A 13,921-nucleotide genomic window follows, 5' to 3' on the forward strand; every position below is an offset into this window, starting at 1 on the left:
TCTGTGTTTCTTTTTGTTGTGTCATCTTGCTGTGTCAGCTCTCCGTGTGGGCAGGGCCATTCCTGGGCAGGCTGCACTTTCTTTTGCACTGGGCGGCTCTTCTCACGGGCGCAATCCTTGCGGGTGGGGTTCCCCTACGCGGGGGACACCCCTGCATGGCATGGCACTCCTTGCGCACATCAGCACTGCGCATGGGCCAGCTCCACACGGGTCAAGGAGGCCCGGGGTTTGAGCCGCGGACCTCCCATGTTGTAGACGGACGCCCTAACCACTGGGCCAAGTCTGCTTCCCTAGAGTGATCTTTTAAAACACAAGTCCGACCAAGTCATTTCTCCCCCAAATTCTAATCTCCTGTTGAACATGCTTCATTGGCTCTTAGGTAGAGACTGAAGTCCTTAGCCTTTCTAGCTTCACCCCTTCGGAAGTTTCTCCTCATCCTGGGCCACAGGCTCCCGACTGTCATTCCACTGTTCAGATGTGCCCATGTGTCATCTGCCTCGCTGCGAGGGATGTTCTCCCTTTTAACTCACTTTCCCTCATCTCCCTGACCTCTTCAGTGCCCCCTCAGTACTTCTTGATAGCATATATCACAGTTAAAGTAAGTCAGTTTTCCCTGTATTCTCTGATTAGCGTCTGAGATGTCCTAACCAGAAAGTTCCAGAAGTGCAGAGGAACTGGTGTTTTTTGGTCCAGGATTAAGGAGATGCTTGGCACTTGGTGTCAATTATTTATGTTCGTTGAACAACTGGTGGAATTCCAAGTCTCTGTTCTCATATCCTTCTTTTGCACAAAGGATTTTGTGTCTTTGCACTCTTCCGAAATGCAACAGTGGACCTTGTTGCCTAAAAAATTGGAGAGGGAAGCGGATTTGGCCCAATGGATAGGGCATCCGCCTACCACATGGGGGGTCCGTGGTTCAAACCCCGGGCCTCCTTGACCCGTGTGGAGCTGGCCCATGTGCACTGCTGATGCGCGCAAGGAGTGCCGTGCCATGCAGGGGTGTCCCCCACGTAGGGGAGCCCCACGCACAAGGAGGTCACCCTGTAAGGAGAGCCGCCCAGCGCGAAAGAAAGTACAGCCTGCCCAGGAATGGCGCCGCACACATGGAGAGCTGACACAGCAAGATGACGCAACAAAAAGAAACAGATTCCTGGTGCCACTGATAAGGATAGAAGCGGTCACAGAAGAACACACAGCTAATGGACACAGAGCAGACAACTGGGGAGCGGGCAGGGAATAAATAAAAAATAAATCTTTAAAAAAAAGAGAAGATTGGAGACTGCTCAGAGCTGCCATGGCTTTAGGGCCCAGGGTGGCGCAGGGCTTGTTTGTGCCATGGCTGTCTGAACCAAGGACCTGCCTGCATCTTTTTATTGCTATGACCCCAGCATCAACTTCCCCTTTTGGAGACCCAGGCTCTGCTCAGGGTTCTGAACCCCAGATGAGCAAGCAGTGGACTTCATGCTTTCTTAGCATGGCCCCAAAGCCAGAAGTCACGAAGGAAAAGATAGATACCTGGAAGACATCCTAAAGTGAAAAGACCTGATAGCTAGGGGGAAATTTGGAATATATAGGACAGTCAATAAATGAATGTATAATATATTCTTTTTTCATTGTTTTAAAAGAACTTTTAAGATTACACAAAAGTTACATAAAAAATATAAGGTGATTCCCATATACACTACCCTCCCCCCTCCTCCACTTTCCCCCACTAACAACATCTTTCATTAGTGTGGTAATTTTGTTACAATTGATGAACACATATTGAAGCATTGCTGCTAACCATTGTCTACAGTTTACATTACAGTTTACACTTTGCACCGCAGAATTGTATAGGTTTTGACAGAATGGGTAATAGCCTGTATCCATCATTGCAGTGTCATGCAGAACAATCCCAGTGCCCCCAGAGTAGCCCGTGTTACACCTGTTCTTCCCTCGTCCTCCCTGCGGACCCCTGCGGACCCCTGTCTTTGTACCAGTGCTACGAGGCCTTCCATTACTAGAATAGTAAGTCTACTTCAGTCCATAGTTGCATTTCCTCCCTTATGTTTGTTCACTCCTCAGTCTTGAGGACCTAATATATTCTTAGTGGTAAAACAAGAAAAATACTCCAGTAGGCATTTCACAGAAGATGAAATATAAATGGCCAAGAAACATGTAAAGAAGTGCTTATTTAGTAAGCAAAGGAATGCAAACTGGAACAACTATGTGAGGTCATTTTTAGTATCTTAGTTAGCAAATATTCCTAACACTAGGGTTGGTGAGAATGGAAAAGAGGCACTTGTTTACTATTAGGAGAGAAATAGGTATGGCTGGCACAGAGAAGCAGTTTGGTAATACAGTCGATATAAAAGTAGGGAAGCAGATGTGGCTCAAGTGACTGAGGTCACACCTACCACACGGGAGGTCCTGGGTTCAGTTCCTGGTGTCTGCTAAAGTCGAGCAAGACAGTGAGCTGATATGACAAGCTGGCACGGTGAGCTGGCACAACAAGATGGTGCAAGATACAAGGAGGAAAACATAATGAGAAGGAATCGGCTGTGGCTCAAGCAGTTGGGCTCTTGTCTACCATACAGGAGGTCCAGGGTTCAATACCCAGGGCCTCTTGGTGAAGGCAAGCTGGCCTGTGTGGCGAGCTGGCCCACGTGGAGTGCTGGCCCACATGGAGTGCTGATGCAGCAAGGTGGTGCAACAAAAAGAGACACAGGAGAGGTAATAAAAGATGCAGCAGACCAGGTGGAGCAAGAGAATGATCTCTTTCCCACTCCAGAAGGTCCCAGGATTGGTGCCCGGAGCTGCCTAATGAGAATACAAGCAGACATAGAAGAACACACAGTAAATGGACACAGAGAGCAGACAATGGAGGGAGGGGGGAGAAATAAATAAATGAAATCTTTTTTAAAAAACAATGAAAGACACAACAAAGCAGGGAGTAGAGGTGGCTCAAGCAATTAGGCACCTCCCTCCCACATGGCAGGTCCCAGGTTCAGTTTCTGGTGCCTCCTGAAAAAAGATTAGTGCACAACAGACACAGCAAATGCAAACAATGAGGGGGTGGGGGAAAATAAAAGTCTTTTTAAAAAAATTAAAAGTAATACATATCTTTGGCTCCAAAATTTCACTTCTGGGAATTGATTTTAAGGAAATAATCAGACCAATGAACAAAGAGTAAGTGCAAGGATGTCTGTTCTTCACAACATCATTGTTGCTAATAGTTATCTTAAAAGGAAAAAGTTCCCATAAAAATTAATATCCCGCAGTGACTAACTAGCAGTGATGATAAATAGCGACATTTATTGACCTGAGAAGGTTATTGTTAAATGAGCAGGGCAGCATGTAAAAGGTGTCCCAGTTTTGTAAATCTATATATGTTTCTGTGTATGTGCACAGACAAGCTTGGGATGATAAATCTAATAAAACATGGATAATGATTAACAGTAGATTTAAATTTCAGCCTTTCATCAGGTGGAAATAAATGTAACTGCCTTTATTTCTCATCTTGGCTATGAGTCCCCTACACTTAATATTTCCATTTAAGGCAACTCAGTTCCCTATTTAAAGACCAGGCTTTCTAGGGTGACCACTGTCCGAACCCCTGCCTTTTGCTGGGAATGGTTTAGAAGTCGCCCTGTCAGGAGAAGAGCGGCCGGGCAGCGCTGCCCCTGCCCTGGCCTCCAGCCTCGGTCCTGCCTGATGCCGCTCTCCAGCACCAGCGTTATCTACACGTCTGATTCCTCTCATCTCAACAGGAATGCCTCTGTCGCCGGCTGGCCCCAATCAGGGGCTCTCTCTTCAGAGGCATTCGGGCTGCTCCCTGGGCTGTGGGCGTGGCTGCCGTTCTCGCCCACGCCGGGGCACGTCAGCGAGGCAGTACTCAGGGCTGTCTGCCTCGGCCCTCAGAAGGCCGCCCCTGCATGGTGGGCAGGCTGCCCTGAGGGACTCGTGTCCTCACACCGTGAGGGCCGCCCCTTCATGGAGGGCAGGCTGCCCTGAGGGACTCGTGTCCTCACCGTGAGTGTAGCCCCTTCATGGAGGGCAGGCTGCCCTGAGGGACTCGTGTCCTCACACCGTGAGGGCCGCCCCTTCATGGAGGGCAGGCTGCCCTGAGGGACTCGTGTCCTCACCGTGAGCGTAGCCCCTTCATGGAGGGCAGGCTGCCTTGAGGGACTCGTGTCCTCACACCGTGAGGGCCGCCCCTTCATGGAGGGCAGGCTGCCCTGAGGGACTCGTGTCCTCACCGTGAGGGCCGCCCCTTCATGGAGGGCAGGCTGCCCTGAGGGACTCGTGTCCTCACACCGTGAGGGCCGCCCCTTCATGGTGGGCAGGCTGCCCTCAGGGACTTGTGTCTTCACCGTGAGGGCCGCCCCTTCATGGAGGGCAGGCTGCCCTGAGGGACTCGTGTCCTCACCGTGAGGGCCCCCCCTTCATGGAGGGCAGGCTGCCCTGAGGGACTCGTGTCCTCACCGTGAGGGCCGCCCCTTCATGGAGGGCAGGCTGCCCTGAGGGACTCGTGTCCTCACCGTGAGGGCCCCCCCTTCATGGAGGGCAGGCTGCCCTGAGGGACTCGTGTCCTCACCGTGAGGGCCCCCCCTTCATGGAGGGCAGGCTGCCCTGAGGGACTTGTGTCCTCACCGTGAGGGCCGCCCCTTCATGGAGGGCAGGCTGCCCTGAGGGACTCGTGTCCTCACCGTGAGGGCCGCCCCTGCATGGAGGGCAGGCTGCCCTGAGGGACTCGTGTCCTCACACCGTGATGGCCGCCCCTGCATGGAGGGCAGCCTGCCCTGGGGGACTCGTGTCCTCACCGTGAGGGCTGCCCCTTCATGGAGGGCAGGCTGCCCTGGGGACTCGTGTCCCTACACCGTGAGGGCCGCCCCTGCATGGAGGGCAGCCTGCCCTGGGGGACTCGTGTCCTCACCGTGAGGGCTGCCCCTTCAAGGTGGGCAGGCTGCCCTGAGGGACTCGTGTCCTCACCGTGAGGGCCGCCCCTTCATGGAGGGCAGGCTGCCCTGAGGGACTCGTGTCCTCACACCGTGAGGGCCGCCCCTTCATGGAGGGCAGGCTGCCCTGAGGGACTCGTGTCCTCACACCGTGAGGGCCGCCCCTTCATGGAGGGCAGGCTGCCCTGAGGGACTCGTGTCCTCACCGTGAGGACCGCCCCTTCATGGTGGGCAGGCTGCCCTGAGGGACTCGTGTCCTCACACCGTGAGGGCCGCCCCTTCATGGAGGGCAGGCTGCCCTGAGGGACTCGTGTCCTCACACCGTGAGGGCCGCCCCTTCATGGAGGGCAGGCTGCCCTGAGGGACTCGTGTCCTCACCGTGAGGGCCACCCCTTCATGGAGGGCAGGCTGCCCTGAGGGACTCGTGTCCTCACCGTGAGGGCCATCCCTTCATGGAGGGCAGGCTGCCCTGAGGGACTCGTGTCCTCACCATGAGGGCCGCCCCTTCATGGAGGGCAGGCTGCCCTGAGGGACTCGTGTCCTCATACCATGAGGGCCGCCCCTTCATGGAGGGCAGGCTGCCCTGAGGGACTCGTGTCCTCACCGTGAGGACCGCCACTTCATGGAGGGCAGGCTGCCCTGAGGGTCTCGTGTCCTCACACCGTGAGGGCCGCCCCTTCATGGAGGGCAGGCTGCCCTGAGGGACTCGTGTCCTCACCGTGAGGACCGCCACTTCATGGAGGGCAGGCTGCCCTGAGGGACTCGTGTCCTCACTGTGAGGGCCGCCCCTTCATGGAGGGCAGGCTGCCCTGAGGGTCTCGTGTCCTCACACCGTGAGGGCCGCCCCTTCATGGAGGGCAGGCTGCCCTGAGGGACTCGTGTCCTCACCGTGAGCGTAGCCCCTTCATGGAGGGCAGGCTGCCTTGAGGGACTCGTGTCCTCACACCGTGAGGGCCGCCCCTTCATGGAGGGCAGGCTGCCCTGAGGGACTCGTGTCCTCACCGTGAGGGCCGCCCCTTCATGGAGGGCAGGCTGCCCTGAGGGACTCGTGTCCTCACACCGTGAGGGCCGCCCCTTCATGGTGGGCAGGCTGCCCTGAGGGACTCGTGTCCTCACAGGGTGAGGGCCGCCTCTTCATGGTGGGCAGGCTGCCCTGAGGGACTCGTGTCCTCACCGTGAGGGCCGCCCCTTCATGGAGGGCAGGCTGCCCTGAGGGACTCGTGTCCTCACACCGTGAGGGCCCCCCTTCATGGTGGGCAGGCTGCCCTGAGGGACTCGTGTCCTCACCGTGAGGGCCGCCCCTTCATGGTGGGCAGGCTGCCCTGAGGGACTCGTGTCCTCACACCGTGAGGGCCGCCCCTTCATGGAGGGCAGGCTGCCCTGAGGGACTTTTGTCCTCACACCGTGAGGGCTGCCCCTTCATGGTGGGCAGGCTGCCCTGAGGGACTCGTGTCCTCACAGGGTGAGGGCCGCCACTTCATGGAGGGCAGGCTGCCCTGAGGGACTCGTGTCCTCACCGTGAGGGCCGCCCCTTCATGGTGGGCAGGCTGCCCTGAGGGACTCGTGTCCTCACACCGTGAGGGCCGCCCCTTCATGGAGGGCAGGCTGCCCTGAGGGACTTTTGTCCTCACACCGTGAGGGCTGCCCCTTCATGGTGGGCAGGCTGCCCTGAGGGACTCGTGTCCTCACAGGGTGAGGGCCGCCACTTCATGGAGGGCAGGCTGCCCTGAGGGACTCGTGTCCTCACACGGTGAGGGCCGCCACTTCATGGAGGGCAGGCTGCCCTGAGGGACTCGTGTCCTCACACGGTGAGGGCCGCCTCTTCATGGTGGGCAGGCTGCCCTGAGGGACTGTGTCCTCACACCGTGAGGGTCGCTCCCCTCTGCTCCTGGGCCATGATTCCGCTTGGGGTTTCGTCCCGACCTTCGCCTGGTGGGTGGGCAGCAGGTGGGGTGCAGGGTGGACGCTGGACATCCTCAGAGAGCCTGCACATCGCAGTGGCAGCCACTTCCATTCCTCACTGCCAGCGGGTCAGCTTGATCTCCTTGGTTGAGTGCCCTCTTATTATCAGGCACTCAACCCCAGTTAGTTTTGCTTTTTTTGGGGGGGGAGGGGGTCAACTATTATTGCCTCCCTGTCCTCTGACTTTGGGTCTTCATCTCCCCAGCAAGCTTTAAAAAATTATTTTACGTTTAAAACACCGTTTTCTCTTGTATACCTGAGTCTTTGTAATGGCAGCAATGGCTTTCGAGACAGTAGTCTGCTCTGGACTTGCAAGTTCAAACTCAGAGGCCAAGGAGTGGACAGTGTCCTCAGAGTCTGCCATCCCTGCTCCAAAGACAGGTTCTGCAGCCAGTTCCCCCAGGTGAGGGAGCGAGGGCTGAGAGAGTTAGGTGTCAAAATAGGCATCCTGCTAGCTGTTTCCTGAAGGCGGTAGGCTTATGGGTGACGGCCCCTTTTTTTAATGGTGGGGGGAAGCATGAATGCACCCCCCTCCCAACAATTTATGCGGTCAAGTTTCCCACATTTTGGGGAAATCGCAGAGGACAGCGCGTCCAGAGTGCGCCGGATCAGCCTCGCCCTGGGAAGACCACTTTCTTGATCATGCTCTCTCCCTGCCAGGGCAGGATTTCTTTCTGTCTAGTTTTAAAGTGTTTCTGCAATGCTTTGGGGAAGGGGAGGGTATGGCGGTGGGGCCGGGCTGGAAGCCTGGGCAGAGGAGACATGGGTGTCGCCGTCATGACAGAGCACCAGCGCGTGGCGCCGCGCGCCTGCGGGCCCGAAGGCACTGCCTCTGTTTAGTGCAAGAAAAACAGGGTTGAACGCAGGACCCGAGCCTTAGAACGTAAGCAACGCCTAGCAAACTTGGAGCAGACGCATGCTAGCACATAGAGACCGCCCCTGGAATTTCAGATGAAAACTGGAACTCCACCTTTCCAAAAAAGAGAAGGAAGCCCGCCCGGGCGTGGTGAGAAGAGCCTTTGCAAGGCCAAGCCCGGGCCCTGCCCACCGCGTCGGGTCCGGCCGGGCACGCTGCTTAAAGGAACCTCTCGACCGCCTGCCTTTCACGTGTTCCCGCCTTTTATTCGTCTGAGTTTGGGGTCTGGGGACAGCATTGGGTGTCTTGGGCAGACGGGGATGTGCGCGGCAGGGCCGGCCCGGCTGTCCTCGGACCGGGAAGAGGCGGGCGGCTGGCACGCCCCAGCTCGGCGCCTGTGAGGCCTCTGGACGCCGCGGGCCTGGCGGGGGCTGCGGGAGGGAGAGACGGGCTGGTCGGGGCGGGCGGCGGGGCCCCCAGGAGCCTTGTCCGGGCCTGGGGAGGTGGGGGACAGTGGAGTGTGCCATCCCCCGATGGCGGGGCCGCGGCAGGGTCCCCTCTCCAGGGACAGTCCCCGCCCCGCGGCCCAGCTCTCCTGGTTCCTGGGAACCCTGGGCGCGCCGGGCACTGGGGAGAGGCGACTGCCCGGCCCCCGCATCAGGCAGCCCCGCATCAGGCAGCCCCGGAGCCGCCTCCACCCCCAGCCCCTGCGGGCGGGCCTGAGTGCGGTCCTCAGCCGAGTGTGCCTGTGCCCTCGCCAGATTTTCCACCACCTCCAGCCGGGGGTTGGGATTCTAGAAGGTTCCAGGAGCAGGTCCCGGCGTCCTCCCCTCGGGGAAGAGGCCGAGCCTGGGAGGGGAGTGCTACGAGGGCCTGGGTCTCACTGTGCTATTTGCTCCTCACACCGGCCTGGCCACACGCATGCACTGACTTGGAGGAGAGAGTGAAGGGCTGAGTGGCTGTCCCCGCCAGGGGCTGGCTCGGGACAGCACTGTGGGGCAGCCCAAGTCTGCCCTCCAGGGTCCCTCGAGCCGCCTGGTCACAGAGGAGGCCTCTGGCCCACGCCTCACCCTTTGTGGCAGCGAGGACAGGGGCCCCAGGGAGGGCAAGGCAGAAGGCGGGCGACCTGGCGGCGTGCTCCCCGAGTAGTGGGAAAGCTATCAGATCCCGGGGAGCAGTGGGTCCAGAGGGTGAGCTGTGGGGGTGAGGCCCCCCGAGGGGCTGGGACAGGGCAGGCGGAGCTGGGAGGAGGGCCTGCACGGAGGCGGAGGGGCTCTGCGGACAGGGCAGGGGCGGGCAGCACGAGGCGGCAGGCCCCGGCCCCACCTCTGCCCCCCCTGGGGGCCCGGGCTCACCTGGCACGGCTCTGTGCTCCTGTCAGAAGTAGGGGGCACACTGGAGAGGGCTGAGCGGGGCTGCGCACATCCCCAGGGCCTGTGCACAGGGTGGCATGAGCTGGCGGCCTCGGGCCCCGCCCCTGCCCGCCTGGGGGTCTGTGACAGTCCCTCAGCAGGGGGTGGGCACGCCTGGCCACTCCCCAGAGCCAGGGGACCCCGTGCCTCCACCTCCCCAGGCACACACGGCCCTCTTCCCCTCAGGGTCCTGGCATGCCCCTTACAGCAGGCCCCCACCCCCACCCCCCCGTGCTGCTGTGACTTCTGTACCCCTCGGGGACTGCCTTTTCTGTCTTGGAGCAGTGGGCAGAGCACCTCTCAGTGCTCCTGCAGCACCCGGGGGAGTGGGGGGCGCTGGGCACGGGCAGGGAGGGGACTCTGGGAGCTGAGCAGTCCCAGGGCCGGTGTGAGGGTCGCACACCTGGCAGGCGGCGCGGGCATCCAGGCCCCAGGCCAGCAGCGCCCGCAGCTGAGGGATGCGCTCCCGGACGAAGTGCTGGCACTGCGGAAGGAGACAGAGCGTGGGTGAGGGGGGTCCCCGAGGACCCAGATCGTCCCGGCGTGAAGGCTCAGCGCAACACGCTGGGGTCGGCTGGCATGGGGGGTTTCCGCGGGAAAAGCCGGGGACCTTGGGGACGGGGGGCCTTGCATCGCGGGCAGAGGGACAGACCACGGCGGCCTCCCACCCTGGAATTTTAGGGCTGGGGGAGTCTTCTAGAAGGAGGTTCAGTGGGGAGCTCTGAAGGTTCCTGCGTTGGGGAGGACGGGGCAGAGAGGCCGTCTTGGGGAGACCACCGGCCGCCTCGGCGCGCTCTCGGGTCAAGAAAGGGATTTCCTGCCGTCAGCCCTGGGCATTAGGAGGGTCGGGGGGCAGGACGGGGCCCCCTGGGGTCTCTGGGCAGCCCCGCGGCCTGGTTCTCTTGCCCCACGCGGAGCGCCCGCTGGACCCCTGGAAGCCCTTTGCCCACATCTCGCGTCGCCCCCAACTTCGGCCCCCTGGGTCTGCCCCACGTCCGTGGCAGGCGGCCCCCCACCCTCGGCCCGCCCCGCACCTCTGGCCCGTCCGGCCCCGCGCCGAGGCAGGCCTGCAGCGCGGCCCGCGGGGCGGCCTCCTCCGTATTGTTTCCGGCCTGGGAGGTCACGGACAGGCAGAGGCGACACGTGTCGCCCGGCAGCCACGCCGCGGGCCGGGCCTCCAGCACACCGAGGCCTAGAGAGAGAAAAGCGAGCGACCTGCAGGGGGCATCGGGCCCCGGGGTCAGGGCGGGCCGCGGGCGGGGCCTGGGGCCAGCGGCCTCACCTGTCCCGGGGCTGGCCTCGCTGGAGCAGCGGAGGACGAGGCCGCAAACCAGCTGGGGCAGCGTGCGGCCCAGCAGGGCATCCAGCAGGAGGACACTGTAGCGCTCGACCAGGCACTGGCAGATGCCGCCCACCACCAGGGGCACGACGTGGCACACCTGGGCCACGGCCACGGCCAGCGCACCCTGGGGCAGGGACAGAGAGAGGGCAGGGTGGGACCTTCCCTCGGCAAGGCGTCCCGCTCTGCCCAGAGTAGCACCCCCTGGGTGCTCTGTTCCCTTCCAGGGTGGGGGAATTGGTAAGCTAGTTTACAGAAAAGGAGACTGAAGGTCAGAGAGGCTGGGTGGCAGGAGCTGGGCGTGGACCCAGGCGGTCTGACTCCAGAGTTTGTGCTCCGTCCACAGCATCACTGAAAGGGGCGCTTCCAGCCCAGCCTCCCGAGGCTGCACCCAGAGAGGCTCAACCTGGGGCGGAGCTGGAACCTGCGCCTCCCGGCTCCTGACCCATGGCTGGCTCTGCTTCCCCACGGGCGCCAGGTTTCAGGAGCCCAGTGGGGGAAGCTGGCAGTCTCCCCAGCCCACCCTAATCCCAAACAGGCCCCCGTGCCGGCAGGAGAGAAGCAGGGGACATTCTGGTTCACGCCACCTGGGCCACGGTGCCAAGGGCACGGCCACCTCTCTGGGGGTGACGCCTTCCCTTCACTTGCTCCCATCCCAGCCCACCCACTGCTTTGCCCAAAGCAGGAAACTTGCTCGCTCAGGCCAGCCCTCCCGCTGGGTGCTGGGTGCTGGGCCCCGCCCCTGCCCACCCCACCACACTCCTCCAGTACCCTCCTCTGCTCTGCCAGGCGGTCCCACTGGCAGGTGAACTTGCAGAATCGGCTTCCATCGTCAAGCCCCGCGCCTCTCGTGCCCCTCCCCAGAAAATCCTCCTGGACGAGGCGCCCTGCCTGCGGCTCTAACTGCCCCTCCACTCCTCTCCGGAACCCACTCCATTTGGGCTTCTGGCCCCAGCTCGCATCGAGGTGGCTGAGAGCCCCTCTTTTGCCACATGCCCCGTCCCGTCTTGCTAGATGTCCCGGCAGCCTCCCTCCAGGGGAGCTGCCAGCACCGTCTCCAAACGCTTTCCTGTCTTGGCTCCCGGGACGCCAGGCCATGGTTCTCTCCACGTCCCGGGCTGCGAGCCCTCCTTGTCCATCCGGCCTGGGGACCCCTTCCGGGGCAGGGCTGGTGGGCAGGGCTTCTCCTCACTTGGGCCCCCGGGCGTCGGTGCTGGAAGACCCTGAGGTGGGCACGGGCAAGGCCGGGAGGGCCGCCTGGAAGTGCTCCTTTTGAAAAGCGACAGCGCCTGTCCTACAGACGGCTGGGACCCCTTCCTGGGCTGAAGAGGCCTTCCAGGGCCCAGGCTGGGCCCCACCCATCTCTGTCCTTGGACGCCGGGGGCGCCTCCGGCGTGTGCCTCGCTAGGCCTGTCACCAACCAGGTGGCCTCCTGGGGCTGGGCCCTGGGGGGTGTGCGGCGGGTGCCCGGGCCTCACCTTGGGGATCAGGGCTTGGACGCGCTTGAGCAGGGTCCTGCAGAGCCAGCAGTAGGGCAGGGGGATGGGCAACCGCTGCTCGGCGAGATCCTGCCGGAGAGAAGGGGCGGGAGAGGGGAGGCGGCGGGGAGCAGGTGTCGGGGCTGCGCCCCTTCTCCCACCCCGGCCCCAGGGCCCCCCGCAGATGCCGGCCCTTCCCCGCTCTGCCCCCAGCCCCCCCTCTCCTGCCCGGCCTCTAGCGGGAGCCCCGGGTCCCCGCTGCATCTCCGGCCACCTCCCCCCCCCCCCCCCCCCCCCCGTCCCGGTGCCCGGGCCCGGCCAAGGCCTCCCCCTTCCCCCCGAGGGCCTCCCTCACCTGCGTGGAAGGGCCAGGCCTCCCGAGGAGCCCGGGCAGCTCGGGGAGGGCCAGCCTGTCCAGCAGGGGCCCCGGGGGCCTGGGCTGGCACAGGCCCAGGTGCTCACAGACGGCCTCGGGGCTCTAGGGCACAGTGCAGGGGGGGCAGTCAGGGCGGGGTGGGGCACGGCTGGAGGGCAGGGGCCCCTGGGAAGGTGGGTGCTGGCCGGGTGGGCGCGCTGTGGTTTGGCGCTCTGTGAGGGGCAGGGGCTGGGTGGCCCGGGGGCTCGCAGGGACGGTGGGGGGGGCTCACGATCTGGCTCTGGAGGTAGTCCACGAGCTGTGGGAAGTAGGTGTCGAGCAGGCGGTGGCACTGGGGCACGAGCAGCTTTGTGGGGAGGGCGGCGCACTCGCGCTCCAGGAAAGTCCGCATGGCGTCCTGGTGGCGCGTGCGGGTGGGCCGGGGAGGGGGTGGTCAGCCCGGCCTCTCCGAGCCCCTGGACGCCACCGAGCAGGAGACCCCAGCCCTGGCTGTGCTGGCCAGGATGAGCCGGAGACCCCAGCCCCTCTCCCGCTCCGTCCCCCAGCGCTCGCCCAGCTCCGCGGCCTCGTCACCTGGAAAAGGGCCTCCTTGGTCATCTTGGTGAGGATGACGGTGATGTCCTCGCACTCCTGGCACAGGTCGTCCTGGGACGGGGACCCCAAGATGGGAGCACGGGAGTGGGGGCAGGCTCCCAGCCCCAGCTGCAGTGGGGGAGCTCCCCGCCGCCCCTGCCCCCTCCCCCAGGTGGGCTCCAACCCCCTCAGGCCCATCCGGAGCCCCCGCAGCCCCTCCCCAGGACCCAGCACGTCCCGGGGGTACTCACGGCCCCCGCGCGCCCCCAGACTTCACGCAGGCAGTGTCCCAGGGCTCCGCACTGCAGCGCCTGCTCCAGGCTTTGGCACCAGAACTCGGGGCCCCGGGCACAGCCCAGGCCAAGGGCCGGCGAGGCAGCTGCTGCTGGGGGGCCAGGGCGACCTTCTCAGTCCCACCCGGGCCACCCCCTGGCACCCCGGCCTCCCTTACCCCCCAAGCCCAGACGAAAGACGGCTCGGGGTTCCACCTGCTCCGGTCCTCACCAGCCAGGGACCCCGGACCAGGCCCGGAGCCCCTCGGGGCCTGGCGTCCCCGTCTTTAGAGTGGGGATGGCGTGTGGGCCTGGGGCCAGCGCTCGGTCAGTAGTGGCGATGGCCAGGAAGCTCGGGGACGTGGGGGGCGGCTGGGGACACTCACCGGCCCCTGGGCCGCAGAGCGCGGGCAGCAGCAGGAGCCACGGCAGCAGGAGCGCCCTGGCCATGGCACCTCCCCAGCCTGGGCGCCCTCCTGGGGCGGAGGCTCTTATAGTGGGGGGGTCGGGGGCGCGGGGGTGGGGACAGCGCCCCTGGGAGCGGCCCTCGGGTGTTTGCTCTCAGCCTGGAGAGCCCTCCAGGTGCTTTGATCCTTCCCTCTTCCCGGCAGTGACGCTCCTGCCTCCCAGCCCCCCGCCACCCCTCGTCTCCTGCCCCTTCGCCCCCTGCTCCAGCGCCCACGGGACTCCTGGCTGCCTTGAACCAGGGGGGGCTT

The 13,921-nt window shown here is 62.9% G+C and overlaps 1 protein-coding gene and 1 non-coding gene across 4 annotated transcripts; both read right to left on the reverse strand.

Moving 5' to 3' along the window:
- Positions 1-7,406: 7,406 nt before the first annotated feature.
- On the reverse strand, positions 7,407-7,567 carry LOC111763100 (U1 spliceosomal RNA). Its single transcript, XR_002796040.2, has one exon. It is a non-coding gene; the product is annotated as a U1 spliceosomal RNA (small nuclear RNA).
- Positions 7,568-8,000: 433 nt separating this feature from the next.
- On the reverse strand, positions 8,001-13,691 carry SFTPB (surfactant protein B). 3 transcript variants are annotated; one of them, XM_058279026.1, is made up of 11 exons: positions 13,592-13,691; positions 13,185-13,315; positions 12,934-13,005; positions 12,632-12,757; positions 12,340-12,462; positions 11,985-12,074; positions 10,450-10,633; positions 10,202-10,359; positions 9,571-9,651; positions 9,111-9,189; positions 8,001-8,186 (listed from the first exon to the last, which is right to left on the reverse strand). In XM_058279026.1, the coding sequence occupies exons 1-10, from the start codon at positions 13,653-13,655 to the stop codon at positions 9,133-9,135; spliced, it is 1,086 nt and encodes a 361-aa protein (XP_058135009.1). In that variant the 5' UTR covers positions 13,656-13,691; the 3' UTR covers positions 8,001-8,186; positions 9,111-9,132. The 3 variants fall into 3 exon arrangements, with proteins under 3 accessions (XP_058135009.1, XP_058135010.1, XP_058135008.1); XM_058279027.1 differs by having other exon boundaries at positions 10,450-10,564; positions 13,185-13,318; positions 13,592-13,690; XM_058279025.1 differs by having other exon boundaries at positions 13,185-13,318; positions 13,592-13,690.
- Positions 13,692-13,921: the final 230 nt, after the last annotated feature.

The sequence above is a fragment of the Dasypus novemcinctus genome, chromosome 17, assembly GCF_030445035.2.
Source record: "Dasypus novemcinctus isolate mDasNov1 chromosome 17, mDasNov1.1.hap2, whole genome shotgun sequence".
NCBI classification, from domain to species: domain Eukaryota; kingdom Metazoa; phylum Chordata; class Mammalia; order Cingulata; family Dasypodidae; genus Dasypus; species Dasypus novemcinctus.